Genomic DNA, 11,875 nt, shown 5'->3' with positions numbered 1-11,875 from the left:
GGCATCAATCTGCTGCCCGGGACCCACGCCAATGCTCTCAGCTGGAACCTGAATGTCCGCCACCAGAGACTGAGACCTTGGAATTGTAGCAAGTGGCTCTCTTGCTCAACTTGTTGTGCTTTCCCCCCAAAATGATGAAGCTCCATTTGTTTTTTCCTTGAGAAAAAAACAGAGAAAGTGAAAAGGAAAATGTAAACATGAAAATACAAGGGTTACCCTGTTGGTTCTATGGATTTGATAAGCATGATATGGTAGATGATGAGTCGAGCCCAAGGCTCTCTGCTTACTCCAGCAACAAAGGAAGCCATGGATTTAATGCTAATCTTTTGCAAATTTTAAAGACAGCAAGCAATGGCAGTATTTTTTATCTTTTGTTTTTATTTTTAACAAGAAAACACATACAAAGAGACATACATATATAGTGGCTAACAGGTTTCCTACAGGGAATAAAGGTTCCCCTGCATAGAAAAGGGGTTAGGGCACAAGAAACCTATCCTCAGTTAAAAACATAATGAGTGGAAAATGCACTGAAAGCACCCAGCCTCCTGCACATCCCAGCAAGAAACACAGCGCACTGGGAAGCACTGGCTGTTTCCCGTGTGACCTTGGTACCAAGTATTATCACTCATTATCATTTCCCAACATCACCAGAGAGCCTTGGACCAAATCGCTAGCCCAGGATGAGCTAAAATCCCAAATAAGGCTCCCACCAGAGGTGTACGGCATTTGCACCATGATAACATTGAAACATCAAAGCACAAGTTGCACCTGCTTCTTGGTAAGTCCGGATTGATTGCGAGGCGCTGCAGATGCTTTCTCAAGCATCTTCCTTCTAAGCTGCCTGGCTAAGGCTTTAAGCATAGTTTTCCATGACTGTATTACAAAGTCAGCTGTAGCAGAGAATTAATTCTGAACACCCACAAAATGCTTACCTTATCTATCTTTTTTTTTTTTTTTACTTAAAGGTAGAACTTTCTTCCTTTAAAAAAGAAAAGAAACTTTCCTTAATAGAAAAAACAGAATCTTTTTTTAGCCTATACTAAGGATGCTCTACTGGTCTCTATGTAACTTGGGTATTATCATATCAATTGTCACGGTTTCTGGCAGAAAGCAGGTAGCAGGCTTTTTAAAACTATTATTATTGTTCAAAAAAAAAAAAACCAGCCTGGTGCTTTTCTAAAAAATAGAACATGCTCACTGTAAATTTTTCTAGCAATGTAAAAATGCCCAAAGAGGCAAATGAATATAAATCACCCCTGTCTGTGGACGCCTGGGAAAAAGAACATACTTAAATGGTAGCAAATGTAGACCGACGGTAGCAGGGGGATCTGAGGCACATGTTCCCCTCACTGCTGGAGGGACCAGACCGCAGGACCCACAGGCCTGCCGGGGCATCCATGCAGGCAGAGGACCAGAAGCCAAGCCAAAACAGAAGCCTGAAGCCACATGTGCCACGGCATCAGGACACGCAGCCTCGCCCCGGCATCACCCCTTCCATGCGCCTTCTCTCCTTTACCCTCAGCACCAACCCCTCCAGGAGGCTAAGACATTTCAGGCCTGCAACGTCAGTCCAACAGGAAAGATCATCCAGAAGAACGCAGTTAATTCTGCATACAGTAACTGAACCGGGCCATGTTACTTTTTCCCTTGCTTAGACTATAGACTAATATCAGCTATACCAACTCTTTCATGGACCAAGAGCCCGGGAAAGAATACTCCCAAGTTTAAAACATTTATTTCCATAAAAACATAATTCAACTGAACAGGTTTTTCTCATAGCCGAAGTCATCTATTTCTCTTGGGGAGAAACTGAAGAGCATCTGACAGGTAGTACGGGGTGAATAACCCAAACATCTGAAATTGAAAACACTCCCAAATCTGAAACTCGGCAAGTGCTGGTATGACACGACACATGGACAATTCCACACTCTACCTCTTGGAATGGGTCATGGTCAAAACACAGGTGCACTTGAGATGCATAAGGTATGTGTGAAACATACATGAAACTTGTTTGGAGACTTGGTTTCCCTAAATATCTCATTGCATAATGTAAACATTCAAAAATGCAAAGAAAAAAATCTGAAATCCAAAATACTTCTAGTTCCAACCATTCCACCTAAGGGATACTTGATATGCAAATTCTTATAGATTTTAACCTCTTTCCCAACCAGAACATTCCTGTCTAAGCAGGTGCACAAATCTGCGCCAATCCAAATTGCTTACTTACCTAATCAGGCTTCAGCAATGACGCTGCTGAGCACCTGAGACAAGAACCTGAATCAATTTCCAATCCCCTTTTCAGATTCCATCAACTTCACACTCATTTCTTGAAGAATTCAAAGCTTCACTTTAAGTCATTTCATTCTGACGCACATTTTTATCTTCCTTGACTCAAACTGCTAGGCTTACCTCGCAAGACCTTATGGTTCTTTCTCCTTCTTTTCTCAGTTAACGGTTAAATGTCATCCAATTTGTCACATTTCATCATCTTATGTCTTGTTCTATACAATGGGTTAAGTAGACTTTGGAATGCTGATTTTTTTCCCCTACCATCTACTTGAAAGGTAGAGATAGAGAAAGAGATCTCCCAACACGGTTAGGCAAGGCTGAACCCAGGAGCCTGGAACTCCATCTGGATGGCAGGGACCCAAGGACTTGGGCCATTTTCCATCGGCTCCCAAGATGCATCAGCAGAAAAGAAGCAGTGCCTCCAACCAGGCACTCTGATATAGGCAGCAGGCATCCCAAGCAGTGGCTTCACCCACTATACCACAGTGCCTGCCTCTCAAACACATTTTTAAATAAAATAATTGGATATAATTATTTTAAAGTAATTATTACATGAAAAAAATCACAGTAAAAAAATAACTAGAGCATCCATATTTGCTGAACTTTTGTTGTCATGATAGATAGGAGATGTGCAAGTCACACTCTCAAAAAAGGCAGCATTCAGGTTCATATTTTGACAACATTTTTTTTAAATAACAATGTTCACTAAAACCCAGAAGTTGCCAGAACTCAGTGGAGAGGAATGAAAGCCCTGGCTTCCTGAGCATCCTACACATGCATTCCTTCATCTTCAACTCCAGTGATGGTTAAACCACCAATGGAAGCTTTCATAGCAAAGAACACCTGCATTTCCTCTATCTCTGTGAGCCCAGTGGAAACCTGACAGTGATGGGTCCCCCCCCCCACCACCAAAACTGCCACACTCTCACACGAATGTCCACCACTGCGGAGAAGCGCAGGACCATGAGCGTGAACAAGAGGGGAGCACCACCATGACCTAAAGTGACACCTGTCCTAATAACACGACAATGACTACTCCAAGACTTGCATCTCTACTATTTTCCACTTTTCTAGAAGGATCATTGCTAGGAAGCATTGATTACACATGCATCTTCTGCATCCAGTCGACAAGGCATGCTGGTTGGCAGCCTGTCGGTCGGATCAGCCATTTTAAAAAACAAAATGCAGAAAGAAAAACACTTATTGCATTTTTATGAACATTCTATGAGAAATCCTAAAAGCAGGTGCACTTACAGAGAGCTCACAGAAATCGGAGCTGTCCAGGCTTTTGCTTCTGTGCAGTCTCCCTTTGATTCTTCTTAGCGATGGCTTTCCTTGGCTGACACTGGAAGTAGCACCATTAGGATTTTCAGAGGACGGCGTTACCCTGGAAGAAGGCGACAGGACTCTTAGGATGACAAGTCTGAGGCAACCATATATCGGACAGCAGTTAGAAATGTTCCACCCTTCTTGCTTTCAGCCACAAAGCTAGGAACCACCAGCACGTTCTGAGGTAACTGGGAGGCACCAGCCCCTCCTGGGCAGCTACATCTCCAGCACTCAGTCAGGCACCCAGTGTACCCAGCACCAGCCAGCTGGCACTGTGCACAACCACTAGTACCAAGCAGCCCGCTCTTCCTGGGAAGCCGCCACTACAGTCAGTGCTAGATCCAGCAAGGCTATGGAATCAAGCAAACACAGATAAGAAGCCACAAGTAACCCAAGCCATCTAGAGGGTGCCCCACTCTGCACTCGTGTTGCCTGTAAACACACCCTGGGTGCTCAGGTTCGTCAGCACTCTCCCCTCCTCCACACAGTGAAAGGCATCTGCTGCTCTTGTCCCAGCAGCACCACATCCCCCCTAGGGAAACAGGGCCAGGCTTCCTGACTTCCGGTTCACTCTCCTAACCCCAGGTACTTGGCATTCTCTCACTGCTTGGATTGCTCTTTCTAAGGTGTCAAGCATTTAAAAAAATTAAACATAATATTCTCATATCTTTCAGAAATCACTCATGTGAATCCCACATTCTCCCATTTGTTCGGGATTTGCTCTTCGTTGTTTTCATTTGGTGATTCCCTGTGGATACTGGGTTCCTCCACCTGTGGGTGATTTTTCCACCCCTCTTCTGCGACTTGCACTGAAGAACACCTGCTGCCCTCCTGTGGCCTTGACCATGGCCCAGCTCTGGGGACTGGCAGAGACAGATGTGCTGCTGGGGATCTCTGAGCTCACTTCGCTTCCAGCTCCACTTCAGCAGAGAGCTCAGAAGAGTGTTCTCTGGCCCTCCTGCCCATATCTGCTGCACTAGGGCATGTGAAAGCAGCACTGCTGAACCACAGGCACACACCAGCAAGGATGCAGGAGGCCCAGCCAACCACTGCACCCAGAGGGCTCACTCCAGCAGTGTGCTCGGCTCTTGCGTCCTGTGCAGATACCGGCCCCCGGCAAGCCTGCAGCAGGCTTCTGTCTGTGCTCCAGACAATGGCAGGATGAGAGAAGGGCTCGTTCCTTCCTATCTGCTCAGAGCCCTCCCCAACACGGGCCCACACACAGCATCCTCCACTGTTTACTCACACCATCGCCACTTTTATAAAATAGGTTTTTAACTTATCTTTTTAACTCATCAAGTGCTCACTCATTAATCCACTTCCCAAAGTAAAACTTTACTGCTGATTCCCAATATCAAAAGCAGGACATCAAGTCCGGCACTGCGGCGTCTTGGGTGAGCTGCCATCTGCAGTACAGCCATCCCGTATAGATTGCCAGTTGAGTCCTGGCTGCTCCACTTCCAAACCAACTTCCTGCTAATGCACCTGGGAAAGCCCCTGTCACCCGTGTGTGGGTGACCTGGAGGAGGTTCCACGTTCCTGAGTTCCGGGATGGCTCAGGTACTGGTTAGTGTCCTGGCTGATCCATTTCTAATCCAGGAGCCCTACTGACTGCACCTGGAAAGCAACAGAAGATGTCCTAAGTGCTTGGTCCCTGCCATGCAGGTGAGAGACCTAATGAAATTCCTGGTTCCCAGCTTTGCCCCAGCTCAACCATGGTCATTATGACCACCTGGGAAGTGAATCTGCAGATGGAAGATTCTGTCTTTCAAATAAATAAATAGGGCCCAGCGGCTAAAGTCCTCACCTTGAACGCACCAGGATCCCATATGGGCACTGGTTCTAATCCCAGCAGCCTTGTTTCCCATTCAACTCCCTGCTTGTGGCCTGGGAAAGCAGTCGAAGATGGCCCAACACCTTGAGACCCTACACCCACGTGGGAGACCTGGAGGAAGTTCCTGGCTCCTGGCTTCGGATCGGCACAGCACCGGTCACTGCGCTCATTTGGGGAGTGAATCATCGAACGGAAGGTCTTCCTCTCTATCTCTCCTCTTCTCTGTATATCTGACTTTGTAATAAAATAAATAAATCTTAATAAAATTCAGACTTTGGGGCCTGTTCCCCCAATATTTAGGGGAATGGCCTTCAGGGACAGGACAACCAAGTTAGCAACTGAGGTATAAGCACATTGCATCTTTTCCCTTGGACTACAGGGAGCTTCCTGTTTAGCTTATGCTGAGGTCAGTATTTTCTGAATCCGTTACTCCATTTTATCACTGCCTGGCAGGGGTACAGAAATGTGGCTTGCAGGCTGCAGAAGGTCTGGCCCCGCCATGGCAAACCACAGGTGCAAGCCAAAATTCAACAAACCTGTAGCAGGCTAATTTTTAGGTTGATCACTTTGTATGGCTCACAAATGATGTGATAAATAGCCAAATGGCCTCCGGGACTTAAAAGGCTCCCCTACCCTGAGGGTAGCAGAGCAGAGAACGTCTGCCTTTTCCCAGTCACTTTCATTCTATGCAGGAGCAGGACTTGCGGACATGAGTGGGGTGCGCGCATATAAACCCTGATCTCTCACCCCACCCCCTGAGCCCACAGAATAAACACACCTGGCCCCTACAGTCAGGCCCTCTGCTGCCCCTTGTCACCTAACACAGGTAGCCCAGGCCTGTCTGCACCACAGGCTCCAGCATCCTAGCTCCTGATCTGAAATGGAAGAGCTTGCCCCCTGGGTGTGTATGCAATCTCAGCTTCCTGGAGAGGCCCACGCTTGGGCAGTAGCTGGCACCTGCCCAGATTATTAACAACCCAACAACCCAGCAAACTGTTCACTAGTCAGTTGCCGCTCCTGTAGGTTCCTGGCTGAGGACACTGGACACAGGAAAAGCAAACACCATTTAAGCCCCATCAATCACGTCACACCTACACTTAAAAACCCCAGTTGGGCTCTCTGTCAGCCACAGTCTAAACAAGGACTGCTAGCGCTTGAGCTCAGCATAGCAAAGTCCTTTAAATCCACCAACAACCTGGAACATCCCTGGCCTAGAATACACACCCATCAATGCAACTCAACGCCACGGCCCTCTCCTACTAGGTGGCCCGGACCCGTCCCTGTGCTGGAATGCACCCCTCCCTCCCAGCACCCCAGGAACATCAGGTATTGCTGCTTTGTTTACAAGTCAGGGGCTTTGGTCCACAGCCATCTCTGATCATGGCCCACTTGGGACAGACAACTCCCAAATTCATCTACCACACCCACTTCTAACTTTCAGTGGAAAAGAATGCAACAAAGCATTGGGCAAAAATAAGAGGGCAAAAACAAGGCAGTTATATAAGAACAAAAATATCCCCAAAGTAGTTCCTAATAATCTCCCTCCCAGTTAGCTCTCTGAAAATATCAGTGATTGACAGCCACAGCCAACTCACGACAATGCTGATGGCTGGCTGCAAAGCATCCTTCCTCTTCGGGAAGGGAGTAAGATACTGGGGCACTTACTGCTCAGGTTGGGAGGGTAGCTGCTGTATAGGATACTGAAGGATTCTATTCTCACCAGCCCCTAATAGAAGCACTGGATATAAGGGCCCAGCACGTTAGTGCAGTGCTTAAAGAAGTACCAGATAGGGCCCAGCGTGGTGGCGCAAGTGGTTAAGGTCCTCGCCTTGCACGCCCAGGATCCCATATGGGCGCTGGTTCTAATCCCGGCAGCCCCGCTTCCCATCCAGCTCCCTGCCTGTGGTCCGGGAAAGCAGTCGAGGACGGCCCAAAGCTTTGGGACCCTGCACCCGTGGGAGACCCGGAAGAGGCTCCTGGCTTCGGATCGGCATAGTATCGGCACTCACATAGTATTGCACTCACTTGGGGAGTGAATCATTGGACGAAAGATCTTCCTCTCTGTCTCTCCTCTCTGTATATCTGCCTTTCCAATAAAAAATAAAATAAAAATAAATCTTAAGAAAAAAGTACCAGATAAAGAGCATGTTTATTCTTTCTAAAGCATTTTCCATTAAAAGCAGATAAAAAGCTAATTTCTGTGTCAGATTTCAGAAGCATTATATTTTCATGTATTTAAAATGCAGAAGAGAGAGAGATGGAGACCACGATCTTTCATCAGCTGGTTCATTTCCTAAGTGCACCCAACAGTTGGAGCTGAGCCAAGCTGAAGCCACACTGGGAACTCGGTCAGTTACATGGAAACAAGCCAGTCACGTGGGCCATGATTGCCTGCCGCCTCCTGGGGTGCACCTAAGTGTGCTAGAACTAGAAGCAGCACTGAGACCTGAAGTTAAGAACTCCAATATGGGATATAGGTGCCCCACATGGCAGCTTGGGCACTGTGCCAAATGCTCATCCCCTGGAAATCACAACTCAGTTAATAGATTGGTAACAAATAGCTCTTTGTTGTGCTTAGACATAACAAGGGGTATGACAGCCTAGAATTTGTTCATTAAGTTGGTTACCAAAGGACTTGGATTTGGGAGCATCCTATCGGGAAGACCTTGATGACCTGTGAGTAGTCCTGCGACCACCTTCGGAGTGAGAAGACCCACAGGCACAGCTCCCAGCCACATTGCACCATCCTCTGCAAACTGCCATCTCCCTGCAGTCCACTGTCTTTTAAAGCTCAACAGATGGTACAGAAACCGGTGTATTGCTCTGGGCAAGGCAATGCCCTTATCTGTAAAACGGGGAGACATTCAGCACGAAGCTCCTAGGGGCGCTCAGATCCAACAAGAGCAGCATGGGAAGCCATGAGAGCGCCTGGCAAGTAACAGGCTCAATGAACTGCAGCGCTTGGGACTCTCAGGACCTGATGATTGGACACCCGCAGCAATGAGCACATCGGCATTGCAGGGCCTTGGCGATTCCCCGCATCTACCAGCAGCATAAACAGGCTTGGAAGTGCAAGGCATCCAAAACGGGCCTCCGGGTCTCCTTGGCGCAATGGAAACACTGGTAGGAACACTCAAGGCAAACATCAAGACTGCCCATAGCAATAAAATGTTATGAAAATATTTTTTCACATTTTATGCAAAACGGGAGTAATTATTTGGGCCTCACACCCGCTAAGCAGCAGCAAGCCTGCCATCTTATTTAGGAGAAAGGTCCCAGCAGACACCATGGAATTAAAGATCTTGACATGAGAGACCCAGGATTATGCAGGTGGGCCTAAGTCCAATGACAAGCGGCCCTGTGAGAACACAGAGATGACACTGGAGGCTGGGCCCAGGCCAGAGCAGGCACAAGAAATACCGGGCCACCGGAAGCAGGAAGGGGTTGGGGGAATTACTCACAGAACTTTCCAGGGAGCACGCTCATTTTAGCCATTTTGGCCATGTGGCCTCCAGCACTGCACGATGATCCATTTCTACTATTAGAAGCCATCACAGTTGTGTCATCCGTTATGAGCATTTCCGGCAAAGGCAGTGGTCTATTGCTTCTGCACATGGTTAGCCCTCTCAGGAGGCCCCAGAGAACACAATAGGCTACACAGAGTTAGACCGCACAGGAATGGAACAGGTTTTCCATCCAGGTGCCTAAACAGTCCTGATTCTGAAGCGAATGACAAATTCTTAAGTTGATCTTGGAGAACGACAAGAAGATCCCTGTGGACTACCGTGACTCAGGTCGACTGTAGGGCTGCTTTATCTTCCACCTAAATTAGCCAGCAAATACAATACGCCTTAAGGCACAGGGTGGGGGTGACAGCGTCGTGACATAGCGGGCAAAGCACCTGTCTGTGATGCCAGCATTCCATATGGGCGATGATTGGAGTCCTGGCTGCTCCACTTCCAATCCAATCACTTGCTGATGGCCTGGGAAGCTGCAGAATATGGCCCAGGTACTTCGGCCCCTGCCACCCTGTGGGAGACCTGGAGGAAGCTCCTGGCTCCTAGTTTCAGCATGGCTCAGCCCTGCTCACTGCACTCATTTGGGGAATGAAACAACAGACGGAAGCTCTCTTAATTTTTAAAACTGAGCGCCAGGAACGCAGATCACCTTAACATCTTCCCAGTTGCACATAATGGATAATTCATTTATCCAACAAATGTTTATTGAAAAGCTATTTTGCACCAGTTACCAGTGATTTAGTAAAAGAAATAAGCAGATAAAAGCGCTCCCTCAAGGAAAGTCAAATAAAGAAGAAAGAAGGTACTGGTTATTGACCAGCGCTCAGGAGAGCTCCCCGGCACCTGGTCTGATCCGCTGCCACCTCCCCCACTCCAGGCCACCAGCAGCCTGAGCAGTCATCTTCCAGGCTGGCAGTGTAGCGTAACAGGTTAAGCCTCTGCCAGTGATGCCAGCAACCCATTTCGGTGCTGATTCAAGTCCCAGCTGTTCCACTTCTGACCCAGGTCCCTGCTGATGCACCTTGGAAAGGTCCCTGCACTCATGTAAGAGACCTGAGAGGAATACCTGGCTGAGTCATTTAGAGTGAACCAAGGGACAGATCTCTCTTTGCGTCTAACTCTGTCTCTCTCTGAATTTTTACCTTTCAAACAAATCATAGACACACACACAAAAGCGCCACATCGCGACATCTTGAGCGTTTGTGCTACAGTCTCCTCCCACGCACCTTATTTCTTCGTTCAACTAACGCCAGTCTTGCTTTGCAGGTGTTTCCACTTGCTGCTCACCAAGTTGAATACCTTTTGCAGAATAACTTTTTTAAACAAATGAGGTGGAGTGAGCAGAAAGATGCTAACATCGGCCAAGCACCTGCTACTCAGCCAGGATCACAGCTGATCCGTGACTAATCTCGGGATGTGGCTAGCGGGATTTTCAGTTTATACAGAAGCAGGTATGCCAGCAACTTGCAGGGTAAACGGCACCACTCAAGGGCCACGACTCATCGCCACCCTAGCTACTCCACCTCCAAAATGCTTCCATGTTGTTCCGCGCCCCCTTTTCTTGGCTGTTCAATTCTCACACCTTCGACCCATTCTTTCATGTGGGATTTTACAGAGGGCATTACTTTGCTCAAAGACCTAAATCCCACCTGCCTTTCTCTACAATCTGATTATTAAATCAGACCACCCGAGCTTCTAACCAAACCTGAAGACCTACACTGGCCACTACTGGTTCAATTAAGATGACTCGTGATGACGGGGGTCGTACGCGTCTGTCCCTTTACAGGAGCGTGGGTTTTGAGATAGATCCTAAACCTGAATCCCCAAACCGAGGAACGCCTGCAGGCAGCCCGCACCGCACAGGCAGGCAAGGCTAACGCTCCGGCGATCCTGCGACTGCATCGTGAACGCTGCAGCAGGTCCGATAAACTCGTACATCTTTCCCCCCCTCCCCACCAAGGCTGCGCTTTTCTTGTTCCCTGGATAACAGTTCCCAGGTCGCAGATGAACAACCCCCGCTGCCGCTGTGATAACCGCCCTTCCCCCGCAACCCAGAGCCCGCACCGCCGGGGGCGGCTTGCCCTGCGTTCCCCGCCCGGCACAGATGCGCGCTGTGCAAGGCCGTGGAACCGCACACGGCGCGTATCCACGCGCGCCGCCTGTCTGCAAGAAGCCTGCCCTGAAATCCTCAGCCGGAACTGGCTGCACAGGACAGACCCGCGGGAGGCCGAGGTCGGCTGCGGGAGCCGGTGCGGGATGCCTGGCCGCTCCCCGGCCGCCGCGCGCAGCCCTCCGTGGGGCCGGCCACAGCCAGGGCCCGTGTGGCGCCTCCGCCTGCGGGGTCCGCCATGGCTGCGGCTGCGCCCCACGCTGCCCGAGCTCCAGCGGGCCCGGCGGCCGCGGCCTGGCCGCCCGCCCGCCGCTCCGGCCCGCGCCCCGTCCCGGCTGGGGCTCGCGGCGCCCGCGCGCACCGCACCGCACCGCACCACGCCGCGCCGCGCTCACCACAGCTTCCTCTTGAGCGGCAGGAGGCTGCCGCGGTTGGACGGGGTGACGCCGATGGCCATCTGCAGCACCGTCAGGTATTTCTGGTACTTCATCTTGTCCCCGCTCCGCTCGCGGGCAGGGCCCCGCCGCCGCCGCCGCCGCCGCAGGCACAGCCCCTCCAAGCGCCGCATAGATCAGCTCTGGGCCATCCGCCGCAGCCACAGCTCCCGCCGCTGCCGCCGCCGCCGCCGTGTGCGCCCGGCTCCCGCTCCCGCCGCCGTGCGTGCCCGTCCGCCCCCTCCACCCGCGCAAGCCGCAAGCCGTGGTCCCCGTGGTGCGCACCGGGCGGGCGGGCGGGTGCGGGCCTCACGCGCAGCGGGGCTTGCGTGGCTAGCGCGCCCGCTGGCAGCGCCTGCTG

At 50.1% G+C, this 11,875-nt stretch overlaps 1 protein-coding gene across 2 annotated transcripts in view; it reads right to left on the bottom strand.

The window, feature by feature from the left end:
• Positions 1 to 11,648, bottom strand: part of TJP1 (tight junction protein 1) — a 234,926-nt gene extending 223,278 nt beyond the window's left edge. For both annotated transcript variants that reach the window (XM_040969244.1, XM_040969245.1), the window contains exons 1-2: positions 11,476 to 11,648; positions 3,544 to 3,676 (exon numbers count right to left, since the gene is read on the bottom strand). In XM_040969244.1, the coding sequence (XP_040825178.1) occupies positions 3,544 to 3,676; positions 11,476 to 11,648 (306 nt within the window). The remainder of the gene's footprint in view (positions 1 to 3,543; positions 3,677 to 11,475) is intronic.
• Between the last annotated feature and the right edge of the window lie 227 nt (positions 11,649 to 11,875).

Source organism: Ochotona curzoniae, unplaced genomic scaffold, assembly GCF_017591425.1.
Source record: "Ochotona curzoniae isolate NIBS_2020 unplaced genomic scaffold, NIBS_Ocur_1.0 scaffold_4701, whole genome shotgun sequence".
Classification (NCBI taxonomy): domain Eukaryota; kingdom Metazoa; phylum Chordata; class Mammalia; order Lagomorpha; family Ochotonidae; genus Ochotona; species Ochotona curzoniae.
The sequence above is the reverse complement of the archived record's forward strand: the minus strand, read 5'-3'. Positions and strand labels throughout refer to the sequence as shown.